The sequence below is a fragment of the Salvelinus sp. IW2-2015 genome, linkage group LG11, assembly GCF_002910315.2.
Source record: "Salvelinus sp. IW2-2015 linkage group LG11, ASM291031v2, whole genome shotgun sequence".
NCBI classification, from domain to species: domain Eukaryota; kingdom Metazoa; phylum Chordata; class Actinopteri; order Salmoniformes; family Salmonidae; genus Salvelinus; species Salvelinus sp. IW2-2015.
In genome coordinates this window covers 39,629,773-39,648,482 of record NC_036851.1, presented here as the reverse complement: position 1 = coordinate 39,648,482, position 18,710 = coordinate 39,629,773, and the positions used below count along the sequence as shown (strand labels likewise).

Below are 18,710 nucleotides of genomic sequence, written 5' to 3'. Positions count from 1 at the left end.
GTAGTCGGTGGCACTGTATTATCCTCAAAGCGGGCAAAGAAGATGTTTAGTTTGTCTGGAAGCAAGACGTAGGTGTCGGTAACGTGACTGGTTTTCCTTTTGTAGACCGTGATTGTCTGTAGTCCCTGCCACATACGTCTCGTGTCTGAGCCGTTGAATTGCGACTCCACTTTGTCTCTATATAGACATTTTGCTTGTTTGATTGCCTTGCGGAGGAAATAACTACACTGTTTATATTCGGCCATATTCCCAGTCACCTTTCCATGGTTAAATCCGGTGGTTTGCGCTTTCAGTTTTGCGCGAATGCCGCCATCTATCCACGGTTTCTGGTTAGGGTACGTTTTTAAAGCCACAGTGGGTACAACATTTCCTATAGACTTCCTTATAAACTCACTCACCGAATCAGCATATACGTCAATATTATTTTCTGAGGCTACCCGGAACATATATCAGTCCACGTGATCAAAACAATCTTGAAACGTGGATTCCGATTAGTCAGACCAGCATTGAATAGTCCTTTGCATGGGTACTTCRTGTTTGAGTTTCTGCCTATAGGCTGTGTGCTTACGGTCARTGTCCTGTTGGAAGGTGAACCTTTGCCCCAGTCTGAGGTCCCTCAGCGCTCTGGAGTAGATTTTCATCAAGGATCTCTCTGTACTTTGCTCCATTCATCTTTCCCTCGATCCTGACTAGTCTCCCAGTCTATGCTGCTGAAAATCAGCCCACCAGCATGAGGCTGCCACCCCCATGCTTCACTGTAGGGATGGTGCCAGGTTTAGTCCAGACGCGATTCTTGGCATTCAGGCCAAAGAGTTCAGTCCTGGTTTCATCAGACCAGAGAATCTTGTTTCTCATGGTCTGGGTCCTTCAGGTGCATTTTGGAAAACTCGGAGTGGGCTATCATGTGCCTTTTACCGAGGAGTGYCTTCCGTCTAGCCACTCTACCATAAAGGGCTGATTGGTGGAGTTCTGCAGAGATGGCTTTCCTTCTGGAAGGTTCTCCCATCTCCACAGAGGAACTCTGGAGCTCTGTCAGGCTGACCATCAGGGTTCTTGGTCACCTCCCTGACCAAGGTCCTTCTCCCCCGATTGCTTAGTCTGGGCGGGCGGCCAGCTCTAGGAAGAGTCTTAGTGATTCCAAACTTCTTCCAATTAAGAATGATGAGGCCACTGTGTTCTCGGGGACCTACAATGCTGCAGAAATGTTTTGGTACCCTTCCCCAGATCTGTGCCTCGGAGCACTACGGAAAATTCGTTCATGGCTTGGGTTTTGCTCTGACATGAACTGTCAACTATGGGACCTTTTATAAACAGGTGTGTGCCTTTCCAAATCATGTCCAATCAATTGAATTTTCCACAGGTGGACTCCAATCAAATTGTAGAAACATCTCAAGGATGATCAATGGGAACAGGATGCACCTGAGCTCAATTTGAGTCTCATAGCAAAAGGTCTGAATACTTATGTAAATAAGGTATTTCTGTTTTCACTTTGTCATTATGGGGTATTGTGTGTAGTTTGAAGAGGAAAACATTTATTTAAACCATTTTAGAATAAGGCTGTAATGTAACCAAATGTGGAAAAAGTCAAGGGGTCTGAATACTTTCCGAAATCACTGTATATTTATAAACCGATGGCATCCTTGTTTTCCCATCCTTCCAATGGTGAGAGACGCTCTTCACATCTCCATCGCTCTTCAAAGTATATATCCAAAACAGATGAGGTTTGTGTGTTATGGTTGGTCTGACACGCTTAGATAGTGTGACATAGTTCTGTTCTTCTCTTTAAAGGGAATTACCTGTCCTATCTCACCTGTCACATTCCGTTTCCTGTACTTCCAATCCCTACCAAGTCTCCCACAGATCCCTATGGTAAGTGAACAACATTTCCTGACATACTGTAAATGCACAGTTGGATTATATAACCTCTGAACTATAGCATTGGGCTTACTTTGAGTCGCAAAACACAGTAGTCTATGTGGCATCAGCCAGTTAATTTCAGACATACTGTATCTCGCTATGATATTAATATTTGTTGTTTACTTTTTGGTTTTGTTTGCTAAATTGAATCTGTAATCACATTCACAGGACAATATATATGATACCCAACAATTTGCATGATGTTGCTGATAAAAATTGAGTTGATGAAGTTGTAGATGTTCAGTGGTAGTTATGGTAGATGTTTGCTAGTGGTGTGAGTGTGGAGTTGTTGTACTAGTATAGTGGCAGTATTTCAGTGATTGTATTTCCCTCTAGATGGTTGAGGATCTCAATCCAGCTCCATATTTGGAGGAGGAGCACATCAAGCGGCAACTTAATGAGGGCATATTGATGTTGTTTTTAGGGGCTGGCCATTCGAGTCCACACTAATCGTTATCTGGAGATGACTGATGTTTGGGGTCTTTAAAGTATGTTGTCTGCGTTTGATGTGAGTGTGTGTGTGTGTGTGTACGTGCATACGTATGTGATGTGTGTAATAGACAGACACGGCTGCAACTCAATCCCCCTCTCCTTGACTGTCTGTGGCTCAGTCCCGGGCTCTTATGTGTGAACCTTACTCTTCTCTAATCACAGAGAACACATGCTCAGACCTGTCCCAGGCCACCCTGCAAATCACATCACATTTACATTTATTGTCATTTCAGTCATTTATAATTCTTTTAACTAAATAGAAAGAGGGTAAGTCAAGAAATTGCTCTCATTTAAAAAAAATGGCATGGTAAGAAAGAAGTGGTACACAGAGTATCTTACATGTTCAACATACCACGATGAACACACAGAGTATCTTACATGTTCAACATACCACGATGAACACACAGAGTATCTTACATGTTCAACATACAGATGTACACACGAGTTACATGTTACATACGTTCAACATACCACGAGAACACACAGAGTATCTTACATGTTCAACTACCACGATGAAACACACAGATATCTTACATTCAACATACACGATGTAACCACACAGTATCTTACATGTTCAACATACCACGATGAACACACAGAGTATTACATGTTCACATACACGATGAACACACGAGATCTTACATGTTCAACATACCACGATAGTACACAAGAGTATCTTACATTTTTCAACTACCACGATGAACACACAGAGTATCTTACATGTTCAACATACCACACGATGAACACACAGATTATCTTCAGTTCAACATCCACGATGAACACACGAGTATCTTACATGTTCAACATACCACGAGTACACACAGAGTATCTTACATGTTAACATACACGATGAACACACAGAGTATCTTACATGTTCAACATACACGATGAACACACAGAGTATCTTACATGTTCAACATACCACGATGAACAGCACAGGAGTATCTTACATGTTCAACATACCACGATGAACACACAGAGTATCTTACATGTTCAACATACCACGATGACACACCGAGTATCTTACATGTTCAAACATACCACGATGAACAACACAGAGTATCTTACATGTTCAACATACCACGCATGAACACACAGAGTATCTTACATGTTCAACATACCACGATGACACACAGAGTATCTTACATGTTCAACATACCACGATGAACACACAGAGTATCTTCAATGTTCAACATACCACGATGACACACAGAGTATCTTACATGTTCAACATACCACGATGAACACACAGAGTATCTTACATGTTCAACATACCACGATGACACACAGAGTATCTTACATGTTCAACATACACGATGAACACACAGAGTAATTACATGTTAACATACAAGATGAAACACAGAGTATCTTACATGTTAACAACCACGATGAACAGCAAGAGTATCTACTGTTCAACATACACGATGAACAACAAGAGTATCTTACATGTTCAACATACCACGATGAACACACGAGTATCTTACATTTAAGCATACCCTGATGAAACACACAGAGTATCTTACATGTTAAACATACCACGATGAACAGACACAGAGTATCTTACATGTTCAACATACCACGATGAACACACAGCAGCAAACACAGTGCAGTACAATCAATGCCATATAGTAAACACAATCAGATGATTTTAAAGAACAATGTTGATTCAGACGATGGTTAATAGCAGAATCAGGTACTATAGCATTTACTGGTTATGCACATTTGCTCTGTTTAATTAATGGACCTACACTGAGTGTACAAAACATAAGAAACCCCTGCTCTTTCCATGACATAGACGGACCAGGTGAATCCAGGTGAAAGCTATGATCCCTTATCGATTTAACCTGTTAAATCCACTTCAATCAGTGTAGATGAAGGGGAGGAGACAAGTTAAAGAAGGACTGTTGAGCCTTGAGACAATTGAGACATGGATTGTGTATGTGTGTCATTCAGAGGGTGAATGGGCAAGACAAAATATTTAAGTGCCTTTGAACGGGGTATGGTAGTAGGTACCAGGTGTACTGGTTTGTGTCAAGAACTGCAACGCTGCTGGGTTTTTAACACTCAACAGTTTCCTGTGTTTATCAAGAATGGTCCACCACCCAAAGGACATTCAGCCAACTTGACACAACTTTGGGAAGCATTGGAGTCAACATGGGCCAGCATCCCTGTGGAATGCTTTCAACACCTTGTAGAGTCCACGCCCCGTGTAAATTCAGTGTATATTTCACATTGTAGGAGAACAGGAAGAGTGTGCTTTCTAGAAAGGGGGTCCACCCAATGAGATCCTTTATTTATTAAATATCGTCAGTGATTTCTATGGTTCTACCTAAATGACTAGACTGTTTAATCAGTGTTGGAAGTAGAGGATTAGGGATAGGAAACAGCAAACAGTCATTCTCAGGATGCAGCTCTGTGATTCTGCTCTGAACCAGTAAACCTGGCTATTACTGCAACTGACATTTAGCGGCAGTTTGAACAGTCCCTTCCTTCAAGACAATGAACAACAGGATGAAAAAGGAGATGATCCTTAGTTGTCAGAACAATGTGATTCTCTTTAAGACAATGCTTACTGCAGTTGACGCAATCAGCAATATGAAATTAAACACAAATCAATAGTGTAACGAGGTTTTTTTCATGCTGAATCACTGGCACTGATGCTCTGTCTCAGAGATCATTGAGTCCTGTGTGGCTCAGTTGGTAGTACATGGTGCTTGCAACGCCAGAGTAGTGGGTTTGATTCCCACTGGGTCCAGTCTGGAAAGGTACCAGAATGTGTGCCCTTGCTACTAGTAAGTTGCTCTTGATAAGAGCGTCTGCTAAATCTGTCTGACTCGACATTACTTACTGCAGTGTTGACAAGCTTGTCATTAATGTCAAACTATCATTACATTCTTGAATCAAACATTGGGAATGGGTGTGTTTATAAAATACCACTTCTTTATGCTACAAACACTTTCTTCATCTCCGTTGATTTCCCAACCATCTCATTGTGGGCGGGGCGTCCAGGGGTGAGAGCAGGTAAGAGCTGGGATCCACCTTCCACGTGACACACAACTACAGAGACCACACCACCACGGAATACCTGAGAGGGACCGCACTGAGGTCCTGACTGCAGAGAGAGACTACCCCAGGCTGGCTAAGGACCTTCCCGTCTCCCCCCTGAGCACCTGGAGGCCAGGTACTAAATGTGGAGGAACCCGAGTCTCATCTGTTCATCTGAAGGTAAGATGGAGAGAGTAGAATGAACACATCTGCAATGGAGGAAACACATTTGACTTTTTGCATTATGTACGAGTCCATGCAAATAAATTCAATGAACTGTGTCATGTGACATGTAAAGGATGCAGGATAAAGAGGTGTTTGTGTGGCCACACAGTAAATATCCACAGTAGGCCTAAATATCTACAGTAAATATATGTTATTTGTTCTGTCTTTTATATCAGTAAGTTAAATTCAATGGACTGAAAAAGGCTGCATTGTACATTATGCTTTAATGTGATATCTTATGTTCGGTTCTATGATAATACGTAGAATGTAGATAGTATATAGATAGAGGTATATATAGATGGCGAGTATAGATAGATAATTCTTATTCATAATAGAGTTTCAGATTATATGAATGCCATTGTACTTATGAATTATAAGACATTGTAATTATGCTTGTATTCCATCTATTCTATCTAAATCCTAATACCTTGAGCAGCATCGCAATAGTGGAAACCAAGACTGTTCTCAGGGCAGACCTGGTTGTAGCTAGACATGTTTGAGTCGCATCAGGGACAATTTTAGCATTTTAGCTAACCCTATCCCTTTTCCTAACCTTAACCTAATTCTCCTAACCTGCCACGATAATTCTCCTAACCGGCTGTGTAAGTTCTCCTAACCTGCTACGAAAAGTCACTTTTGCTCGTCAAAACCAGCCCAGCCCTGAYAACAATCTTGGTTTCCACTAATGCGATACAGCATACTTTGAATGCAAAGAAAGACTCAGCATACATGATTCCTCCTCTTGATGATTGTTTTTTTTCTAGTACTTCAAGATACAGTGTTATCTGGTGGGGGTGGTGTGTGCTTGTGTGTGTCTGTGTGTGTGTGTTTAAAATTGTTACTTCAAAAGACATATACAACTGTCAATGTTGTATACAATAACCCTCTCTTTCAAATGCCTAAGTGGTTTTGGCAGACGTTCCACTGTCTTTGGGAAACCCGACACTGGCTTAAAGAGAGGGGAATTCCTCTTCTCTCTCTCTCTCTCTCTCTCTCTCTCTCTCTCTCTCTCTCTCTCTCTCTCTCTCTCTCTTTCTGTCTCTTTCTGTCTCTCTCTCTCTCTCTTTCTCTATCTGTGTGGTAGAGAGAGAGAAGAGAATGAAAGAAAGGGAGGAGAAGAAGAGAAGGAGGGAGAGAGGGATTAGAAGATATTTTAAGATTATTGAGGGAAATTACAGTTCCGCCCACAATATTAACCCTTTCATGTGATGTTCATTGTTGCTTCTCAGAACAATTGACTTTTGATTTACAAAAAAGTCAAAGTAGATTAAAGCCAGAGTAGTCCAGAATTTGCATACTCTCATTGCAATAAAAAAATAAAGATTTTCAAGGAACTGAAAAGATCCTCAACTGCAGCTACCTAATCCCTTACCTCTGAAGTTTATATAGCCTCACTTCATCTTTAAATACATGCAATAATCATCATTATCCTCAAAAAGTCCCTTGTTTGATGAAGGTGTCTCATTTAAATAAGCTCTAAACTTTCATCCTGTCTTAATTCACATCCACAGATCTACAAGAGGAGAGGAGAGCAGAGGAGAGTGTTTGATGATGAAGCTTCACCTGGTTTCTCCTTCCACTTGAGGAGAACAAGTTCTCCAGAAAACTGGATGTCACGAGCGGAGGAAACAACAAAACAAAGTGATTCACTAACTTGCCTCTTCGATTCCTAATCCATCAATTTGTCTAAAGAGGATCTCTATCTCTCTCTGTTCCTTTACACCATCAACATGAGTGCTGCCTTCTCCCACCCATTCGTAGATCAGCGGCCCACTTACCTTAACAGAGGCAGCATCCTGCCATATGGACTGTCTCCCTCTAGTGGCCACTCTGAGAACCGCACCCACTCCCACTCCCACCACCTCCACTCTGACCCTCTGGCCCACACKGTGCCCTTCCTCCTCTACCCCACCACCATGGATCCTGGAGGCCTCTATGACGCCTCGTTCCGGGGCCCCGGAGGCCCCACCCTGCTCCCATACTTATCTCCCTTCCACCATGGACGCTTCGGGGTGTACGAATGCCCCTTCGAGCCGGCGTTTCTCCAGAAGAGGAACGAGCGGGAGCGTCAGAGAGTAAAGTGTGTGAACCAGGGCTATGCCAAGCTGAGGGACCACCTGCCAGGGGGCGCCAGTGAGAAGAGGCTCAGTAAAGTGGAGACACTCAGGGCAGCGATTCGTCATATTAAATACCTGCAGGGTCTGGTGGAGGGGCAGGGGAAAGGGAGAGAGGGGCATGAGGAGGAACAGGCATGCCACAGCCCCAGTTCTGCTCAATGTAGGACAGAGGACTCGGGACACAGCGATGGCGGGTCAACTCGCTCTCTCTCACACTCTTCCAGTATCTCCCCGGGGGTAGACTGTGGGGAGACAGAGGGCTCTGGGACCTAGGGGATTATGGGTAGTGTCGTTTGTTTGAGGGACTGTGGATGGACATTTGTAGAAAGGGTGTGAGTACCCCCCTCTCCAAGGACTGCTCACCACAACATCACACCCTGAGCACAAAGATAAATAATGTAATACTTTTCTGCTTGATACTGTGTTATGTATTGGCAATGTGTATTGTTTTGTGACACTAAAATGTTGTACCAAACCACTTTGTAAATCTGATTATGTATAAAAAAATACACTTCTGATTTTAAGATAAACACCTGAATCTCTGAGAGCAATGAATTCAGTAAGTATGCAATGTTTATTGTATTTCGAAATGAGAAACTGATCACCGTAGCGACACATTATGGTTTGTTATCAAAATATGCTGTCGTTCATTTTATTACAGCACATGACATCTTTTGGGAATTTCAGTGTGATATTGAGTGAAAAAACTGGAAATAAAGACATTTGATTCCTTTTTTAACACACATAGTCTTGGAAAAGAAACAGATTCTACAACGGGACAACTGATACTGAGAGGAAAAAATAGTTTTGGTTAAACAGTATTTATAATAGTGTTCATCTAATTGTCTAATTAGTTGTAATAGTTTGGCATAATTGTGCTCATTCCTCAGACTTAGTTGACTGATGACTCAAACTAAATTTGTCTGCGAAACGTTCGTACGCATGGCGTTTGGCCGGAGCAATGCGTCTGGGTAGCCAGGCAACGGACTAGGGGCCTGTCACAAATGTTTGGTTGCTGTGTTTGGGTTCTACATGTATATATACAGTACAAAGCCTTTCACATATATTGCACAAAGCATTGGACATGATAGAGCACGAACTGATACCATAAATAGTAAGAGTCATAAGAGTGGCAACTGTTGACTTACACTACCGTTCAAAAGTTTGGGGTCACTTAGAAATGTCCTTGTTTTTGAAAGAAAAGCACATTTTGTCCATTAAAATGGCATCAAATTGATCACAAATACAGTGTAGACATTGTTATTATTGTAAATTACTATTGTAAGCTGGAAACAGCCTAGAAGGCCAGCATCCCAGAGTCGCTTCTTCACTGTTGACGTTGAGTATGGTGTTTTGCGGATACTATTTAATGAAGCTGCCAGTTGAGGACTTGTGAGGCATCTGTTTCTCTAGACACTCTTGTCCTCTTGCTCAGTTGTGCACCGGGGCCTTTCACTCCTCTTTCTATTCTGGTTAGAGCCAGTTCGCGCTGTTCTGTGAAGGGAGTAGTACACAGCGTTGTACGAGATCTTCGGTTTCTTGGCAATTTCTCACATGGAATAACCTTCATTTCTCAGAACAAGAATAGACTGATGAGTTTCAGAAGAAAGTTCTTTGTTTCTGGCAATTTTGAGCCTGTAATCCACAAATGCTGATGCTCCAGGTACTCAACTAGTCTAAAGGCCAGTTTTATTACTTCTTTAATCAGAACAACAGTTTCAGCTGTGCTAGCATAATTGCAAAAGGGTTTTCTAATGATCAATTAGCCTTTTAAAATGATCAACTTGGATTAGCTAACACAACGTGCAATTGGAACACAGGAGTGATGGTTGCTGATAATGGACCTCTGTACGCCTATGTAGATATTCCATTAAAAATCAGCCGTTCCAGCTACAATAGTAATTTACAACATTAACAATGTTTACACTGTATTTCTGATCAATTTGATGTTATTTTAATGTACAAAAAAATTGCTTTTCTTTAGAAAACAAGGACATTTCTAATTGACCCCAAACTTTTAAACTGTAGTGTAGATCTCACRGGCAATAATTCCAATAAGATCTCATGGTTTGACACAGTCAATATTTGACATTTGTCCGGGGGGATAAACATTGAGTTTTGATGGTTAAGTATAGGCATTAATTACAATTGGTTAAGTTAAAGGGGCAGTGCAGTCAAAACTTGATTTTCCAGTTTAAAAAAAATACGTACAGTACCAGTCAAAAGTTTGAACACACCTACTTATTCAAGGGTTTTTCTTTATTTGTAGTATTTTCTACTTTGTAGAATAATAGTGAAGACATCAACACTATGAAATAACACATATGGAATCATGTCGTAACCAAAAATAGTTTCTACATCAAAATATATATTATGGCAAGAACAGCTCAAATAAGCAAAGAGAAACGATAGTCCATCATTACTTTAAGACATGAAGGTCAGTCAATACAGAACATTTGAAGAACTTTGAAATCATGAGGACCGCCACAGGAAAGGAAGACCCAGAGTTACCTCTGCTGCAGAGAATAAGTTCATTAGAGTTAACTGTACCTCAGAAATTGCAGCGCAATAAATGCTTCACAGAGACTGCGTGAATCAGGCCTTCATGGTTGATTTGATGCAAAGAAACCACAACTAAAGGACACCAAAAAGAAGAAGAGATTTGCTTGGGCCAAGAAACACGAGCAATGGACATTAGACCGGTGGAAATCTGTACTTTGATCTGATGAGTCCAAATTTTTGATTTTTGGTTCCAACCTCCGTGTCTTTGTGAAATGCAGAGTAGGTGAACGGATTATTTCTGCATGTGTAGTTCCCACCGTGAAGCATGGAGGAGGAGGTGTGATGGTGTGGGGGGGCTTTGCTTGTGACACCGTCAGTGATTTATTTCGAATTCAAGGCATATTTAACCAGCATGGCTACCACAGCATTCTGCAGCGATACGCCATCCCATCTGGTTTGCGCTTAGTGGGACTATCATTTGTTTTTGTCACAACACAACTGATTGACTCAAACGCATTAAGAAGGAAAGAAATTCCACAAATTAACTTTTAAGAAGGCACACCTGTTAATTGAAATGCATTCCAGGTGACTACCTCATAAATCTGGTTGAGAGAACTCCAAGAGTGTGCAAAGCTGTCATCAAGGCTGAGTGTGGCTACTTTGAAGAATCTCAAATATAAAATATATTTTGATTTGTTAAACACTTTTTTGGTTATTACATGATTGCATGTGTTTTTTCATTTTCATTTCATTACTATTATAATATTTTTTTGGGGGGGTGGGGCCCAGTTAATGAGACCACTTGATGTGAGGCCAGAGGCAATTGCCTCTTCTTCTGCCTAATGGTCCTCCAGTGATAATCGCACCATATCGAGATGGCTTCTCAGAACTACAAGTAGGCTAATTCTCATGTGACGCATAGGCCAGTGCCCTCGCTGAGGCAAGATGAGCTGTCATCTTGGTCCATGACAATATTCTACCCGTGAACCCAGTCAACCATCTGCAGCTATATATACAGCTAGTGTTATGTAGCAGATTGCAATGCAGTAAGAGAGAAGCAAAACCACTCCAGGATCCCTGGGCTGAAAGTCATGACAAAATGTTTGTAAGCAGTTGAGGATCATCGGCACATCGGACCGATTGAGAAGCATTAGCAGCGCCAATGCTGAAGTGAGATGTCTATAGCTCAGAGCTAGTCTGCAGCGCTGGCGAAGGAAGCGGAGCCATGATGAGATCCAGTATCTTGTCATTGTTGCCAGCATCAATGTTGAACAGAGGTTTGCCAGGTGGTTGGCATGCAGGTAGTATAACATTAAAAAAGCAGTGTTAATTGTAGTGATTAAAACCAATGATCCATTGTTTGTAATAAATCTGAGAATATGATTAACATGTGGGTGTCTAGGAAATTACCAGAACTTGAGAGATCATGCAAAGATTAAGGGATGGAACATTTAGTATATTTAAAATGAAGAACCCTTAAAAGCCATCATACAGACTGCCTCTGGAAAAGCGTCTGTGTAAACCCAGCACCATTACTTTAAAACGTGAAACTCAAACTTGAGCTACTGAGAGAGAAGAGATACTCTATGATATGCTTGTTGGTTGCTGCTCTGTAGGCCATGAAGAGTAGCGGTCAGATAGATTCCTAAACAGACTACACGCCAAAGGGTCCTGACTCCCAAGATGAACTGACACCCTGCTATTGGACCATTGATAAAGGTAGGCTTAATTTGCCTAACAGAGATTTGGAATAGAAAGCATATATGGTTATATAAATAGAAAACATCAGACAGAGAGAAGAGCAGACATTGGACTGCTGCAGAGCAGCACAGCTCAGCCATGACATGCACAGTGTTTTTTGATGCATGCTAGCAAAGCTACTACACAACTTGACTGGCCTGCACAGAGCCCTGACCTCAACCCCATTGAACACCTTTGGGATGAATTGGAATGCCGACTGCGAGCCGAGCGCCTCCAAATCACCCAACATCGAGTGCCCGAACAATCTCACTAATGCTCTTGTGGTTGAATGGAAGCAAGTCCCCGCAGCTCATGTTCCAACATCTAGTAAAGCCTTTCCAGAAGATTGGAGGCTGTTAAAGCGAGCAAAGGGGGGAACAACTCCATATTACTGGCCCATGGATTTTGGAATGAGATGTTCAACATACTTTTGGTCATGTAGTGTATCATACATGCACATACTACATAACAACATGACAAAAACCCACTTAGCGAGCAATGGTGGCTACGTATAGCCACCTGTGCTATCTAAATAGTCACTACTGATACTGCTAAGCAGTAGCTGAAGCATCCACAGCATGCGCAATGAGAAGTGACAATGATAACAAAACCCTAGGTCTACAATAAAGAGTCTGAGCTGAGGGCTATCTCACACCCTTTATGCCAGTGTAAACCATGTGAGGAGATAATGCATAAATAGAGAAATACACACCACATAGATATAATGAATTAGGCCCTGTGCAGAATAGAGGTGGAATTTAGCTTTCCCCTCCACGGACTTTCCATTTAAAGGTGAATATAAAACCACGTTGGTCGCCAATATTCATTGCCATGTGGTGGTTTAATTTCCTTAACCTTCTAACGAGCCTCTACCCCGGGTCGGGCAGCACCCCGGAACCCCCCATCAACACTGATTAGCATGCTAGCATCAGTTCAAAGTAGAATAGCATCTAAGATACAATTAAATCACAAGATCCCAAGACACCAGATGAAGAATTACCAGACTTGGTGATAAGCCACATTTCAGACTTTTTTAATAATGTTTACGGGAAGACAAAATATGTGAATCGTAATTAGTAAAACACGTTGCACAAACACCCACCTTATGTCAACTCCATCAGTTTCTTACTCCTTCAGGTGCTATCACAATTCGGCTCACTACGATAATTGCCAATTATCCCTTAACCAAGAAAAAACGTTTGCAGATAGCACGAGACAGTCTGATAAACTATTCATGGGTATAGGATAGTTGTTTGTAGAAAAAAGTGCATATTTCAGAGGTAGAAATTCACAGGTCCTTACCAATATCGATAATCCGCCATCGCAAACGACGTAGAATTATAGATAGAGCAACGTTGTATGAAACGCAATTTACCATCATAAAACTTCATAAAATAGACAAAGTCATGCAATGGAAAAGACCCACAGTTCTTGTGATTTCAAGACCATATTTCAGACTTTATACTGAAGCGTTTTTTTTTCAGCGAAAGGACACAAATAAATCGATAAGTTAGCATAACCACACCCTGTGCAAAACTTACCAGAGCATTCGCATTCCACCAAGAAGCGCGGTAATATAACGTTATCACCGCCAAGAATATTATTACATTTTTTCACTAACCTCTCAGGATATCTTCCGATGACACTCCTGTACATCATTTTTACAATATACATATACAGTTTGTCGAAAGGTTGCATATTTAGTCGCATCAAAACCCGTGTTACACAAAAGATACTAGGAAATCAAGCCTCAATAATGTCTCGACGTCATCTATCAGAGTGGATTCTAGTTTTAAGTTGAAAGCTAATCATATACATTGACTTAAATATTCTGGGTTGACAGGAATCGAAGACAAATTAGTTCTTATGCACACGGCTGATTTAACATTTTTAGAAAAAATGGATCCTTCTTTTTCATATACAGGGTTTCGCCAAGTGAAGCTATACCAAAACCATAAGAATGGCTAAATATGCGTTTAAAATATATTCGCACAGAAGAAGAGAACACGATTTACTTGCATATTAAATAAAAATTGCCTACTGCGAGGCTGTTCTGTCCATCAGATTCTTGGGCAGATGTATCCTGTTCTATTGTTCAATAAAACGTTCTTTTTGTCGATAGATGTCCTCTTCTTGCGAAGATTGTCCACCACCAAGCGAACCGACACCCCCAAAACGTGTCCAAGAAGTTTCAAGTGCACAACAAATCATAAATTAAACACTCAAAAGATCGCCAAGCTAAAACGGATATATAAAATTGCTATAAAACGGTTGCAAATAACAATAACATTAGGAATGTTTTTAAACAACTATAACGACTGAAAACATGGACCGGAGAAATTATTGCTGGATTAGACAACGATGTTGGAACGAGCAAGTCCGAATGGCCTTCACGCATATCAGAAGCGACACGAACGAAAAAGGGCAAGGTCTCTATACATTTTTGGTCTTTATATAATGGCTGTGAATTGTACCCATCGATTCCAATTGAAAAACCGTGATGTACGTACAGACAACCCAGAGGAAGACGTGGCAGTGTCGGTTTCTTCATAGCATTCACTGTCGGCCCTTAAAACAGGACTCCAGATCAGAGGTAAAAAATTTCTGGAAATCTGAACCCTGTCATGAAAAAGTGCTGTAGAAATTGTTCTGTACCACTCAGAGACAAAATTGCCAACTTCTATAGAAAACTAGAAGGTGTTTCTATCCAATAAAATACCACCAATAATATGACATATTGTACGATCAAGGCAATTTAGCACGAGGCATTTAATTTGAGACACAAAATATGCTAATGCGGAACCAGCACCCCCATAGTTCCAAGACATTGAATAGTGGAGTGATGCAACTTTTAAAAGAATAAATAATCCCATCAAAATCTGTCTGTGTACGACCAGGCACCACATGCTACTGTAACAGTATAACTTTAGTTACGTCCCTCGCCCCACCCGGGCGCTGAACCAGGGACCCTCTGCCACACATCGACAAACAGTACACCCACGAAGCGTCGGTTACCCATCGCTCCACAAAAGCCGCGCGCTTGCAGAGCAAGGGGAAACCCTACATTATTGGTTTCAGAGCAAGTGACGTAACTGATTGAAACGCTACTAGCGCGTACCGCTAACTAGCTAGCCATTTCACATCCGTTACACTCACCCCTTCAACCTCTCCTTTTCCGCAGCAACCAGTGATCCGGGTCAAACAGCATCAATGTAAACAGTATAACTTTAAAACCGTCCCCTCCCATACCGGGCGCGAACCAGGGACTTCTGCACACATCAACAACGGGGTCGCCCACGACAGCATCGTACCCATGCTCCACAAAGGCCACGCGCTTGCAGAGCCAAGCGGAAAACCCGGGAACATTATGGGTTTCAGAGCAAGTGACGTAACTGATTGAAACGCTACTAGCGCGTACCCGCTAACTAGCTAGCCATTTCACATCCGTTACACTACCTATCAATTTTGATTGGTGTTGGTATTTTCAAAAAGTACACATAAAAAGGTCAAAAATGTACATGTATATTTTCTTTAGTTGATCGTACTACCGTCATTAAACATTTTATGAATTTTAACCACTTTAAAATGGATATACATAAATAATTTCAAGGCTCACTACATTGAATTACACATAATTTCAAAGTCCATTTCATAGAGAATGTTACAGACTGGACTACATATAGTAACTTAGTTTGAAGTGATGGTGATTGGGTCTAAATAGGCTTTTGGCGTTTGGTAATCTTAATTCAGTGTCCTTGTCTTTAACTGCCATTTCCTGAAAGTCAGACTCTTCCCACCTGCCAACTTCATTTTTCTCAGCTTCAGAAGCATCTGCATTCACCTTCTTTTGTCTGGTTATCCTTAGATATATTCTCCAGACTTGCCCATAGGGAATTGTTGATATGCTATACATTTTCTATTTTAGAAATTTTATTTGGAAAAATGCACCAAAAATGCATTTCTTTAGTATTTTACAGATAGAAAGATGGAAAAAAGTATTTATCCACAGTCTGTTCTGGACAAGTCCCTCATCCTTAACAAAATTAGTATTTATTTTTTATTTAGGCTGACTTCATCCAGTGTCCAGAAAAAATGCATTTGCATGGTATACAAACATGTGCATATTTTATGACATTGCCTCATTTGCATATTTTAATACATGTTTTCAGAAAAATTGTAATACAAAAAAGTATATAATTTGTGTCTACATTCAACTGGTAAATGTTGATTCTGATATGATTAAGATGTTGTTGTTTTTTAATCATTAATAGGGTGTGGTGCCTGGCCTTAAACTAGGGATATCCTTTTCTTTGTATGGGCTGTGTCTCAATCCAACACATCCGCTTATGTCGGCCTTCCGCATCTGCGGTGGAAAGTGGCAGAGCTACAATGCTGTTTGTCAGAGCAGGAGACATCCCGAAAATTGGTCTTCTCATGAAAATGGTTTGCCTACATACTAACCACTCTATGGAAAGATGACGAACACGATCGTGCTCTCCGTTTTGCTCTACGACCCCTACGAGTGTTACAGGACTCGTCTGAAGTTGGTACTGCCGATATGCTAACTTGTGTCTGTAGCGTTCAAACGGTTTGTTCTACAATCTAATCACTCTATGGAAAGATGAGACTCTGACGAACACAATGGTGTTCTCTGAAAGAATGCATTCTTTATCCTTTTAGGGGCAATCTGGGAGGAAACCAAGACAATTATCCCCTTACTATTTGATAGTAGCTGGCCAGAGAAGTGACCACTAATGGATGACAGTGAAACTATGCTTGAATAAAACACACTACAGGTAAGTGCCCAGACGTCCAACGTTTTTGGGCGTAGAGGCTAAGGCCAGTGCATTGACGGGGCAATAGTGGAACAACAAAGCATTAGTAAATATATCACAATAATCTCATGTTTGCTCTTACCAGCGATACAAGCAACACGCCATGACAACTATGCGCAGATGTTTCATAAATAACAAAGCTAATACATGACTGAGAGTCTTTTAGGTGCCTTTTGGCAAACACCAAGCGGGCTGTCATGTGCCTTTTSCTGAGGAGTGGCTTCCGTCTGGCCACTCTACCATAAAGGCCTGATTGGTGGAGTGCTGCAGAGATTGTTGTCCTTCTGGAACAATCCTGTCTCAGAGCTCTACAGACAATTCCTTCGAACATTTGGCTTGGTTTTTGCTCTGACATGCACTGTCAACTGTGGGACCTTATATAGACCGGTGTGTGCCTTTCCTGAATACTTTCCGAATGCACTGTACATTCCATCCACCCACTGGTCTCACTCAGCAATAACCACAATAATAATCAAGATGATCAGACATCATCATCACCCGTCTGAAAATAGGCCACAAGAGCCTTAACCACTCTCTCACCACTAGCTAGGCTTTACCCACTGTCTCACCACTAGCAAGGCTTTACCCACTCTCTCACCACTAGCTAGGCTTTACCCACTCTCATCACCACTACCTGCTTGTACCCCCACTCTCCCTCACACACTACTAGGCTTTACACCACTCTCTTCAAAATCTAGCTAGCTTTACAACACACTTCTCACCACTAGCATAGGCTTTCCCACTCTCTCTACCACTAGGCTAGGCTTTAACCCACTCTCTCACACTAACTACGGCTTTATCCAACCTCTCAGACGCACCTATGCAAGGCTTTACCCACTCTCTCACCACTAGCTAGCAGACCACATTCACACACAGGCTACATCTCTACCACTAGCTAGGCCTTTACACTCTCTCAACCACTAAGCTAGGCTTTACCATCTTCACCTGATAGGCTCCCTCCACCACAGTAGGCTTTCCAGCCTGTCTCACCACTAGACAGGCTTAACCCTCTCTCCACAATAGCTAGGCTTAACCACTGCTCTCACACTAGTAGGCCTTAACCACTCTCTTCACCACTAGCCTACGGCTTTACCACTCCTTTCCCTCACCACTAGCTAGGCCTTTAACCCACTGCTCTCTCAACACCTACTAGCTAGGCTTTACCCAGTCTCTCTCAAAACTAGCTAAGCTATACCCCTCTCTCACAACTATGCTAAGGCTTTACCACACTCTCGTCACATAAGCTAGGCTTTACCCACTCTCTCACCACTAGCAGGCTTTACCCATTCTCATTCACTCCTAGGCTAGGGCTTTACCCCATCTTCTACGCAGAACCTAGCTCGGCTTACCCCTCTCTCACTCACTAGCTAGGCTTACCCCCTCTCCACACTGCTAGCTGAGCTTACCCACTCTCCTCGAGCCACTAGCTAGGCTTTACCGCACTCTCTACCTTTAGCTAGGGCTTTACCACTCCCACACACTAGCTAGGCTTTTACTCATCTTCTCTCACCACTAGCTAGGCCCTTAACCACTCTCTCTCAAACCACGCAAGGCTTTAACGCACTTCTCACCACTGCTAGGCTTTACCCTGTCTCAGACCACTATTTCAAGGCTTTACCACTCTTCACACTAGCTAGGCTTTACCCACGTCTCTACGCATAGCTAGGCTTTACACGTCTCTCACCACTAGCTAGGCTTTTGACACCACTCTCCCCCTAGCTTAGGCTTTACCCTCACTCTCTCGACTCACAGCTAGGCTTTAAACGCGCAACTCGGGTCTCCTTCTTCAACCACTAGCATAGGTTTCCCACTCTCTTCTCACCCACTAGCAAGGCGC

The 18,710-nt window shown here is 41.9% G+C and overlaps 1 protein-coding gene across 1 annotated transcript; it reads left to right on the top strand.

The window, feature by feature from the left end:
- The first annotated feature begins 5,446 nt into the window (after positions 1 to 5,446).
- Positions 5,447 to 8,500, top strand: LOC111970780 (achaete-scute homolog 5-like). Its single transcript, XM_023997535.1, has 2 exons — positions 5,447 to 5,634; positions 7,191 to 8,500. The coding sequence occupies exon 2, from the start codon at positions 7,410 to 7,412 to the stop codon at positions 8,067 to 8,069; it is 660 nt and encodes a 219-aa protein (XP_023853303.1). The 5' UTR covers positions 5,447 to 5,634; positions 7,191 to 7,409; the 3' UTR covers positions 8,070 to 8,500.
- The last annotated feature ends 10,210 nt before the right edge of the window (positions 8,501 to 18,710 follow it).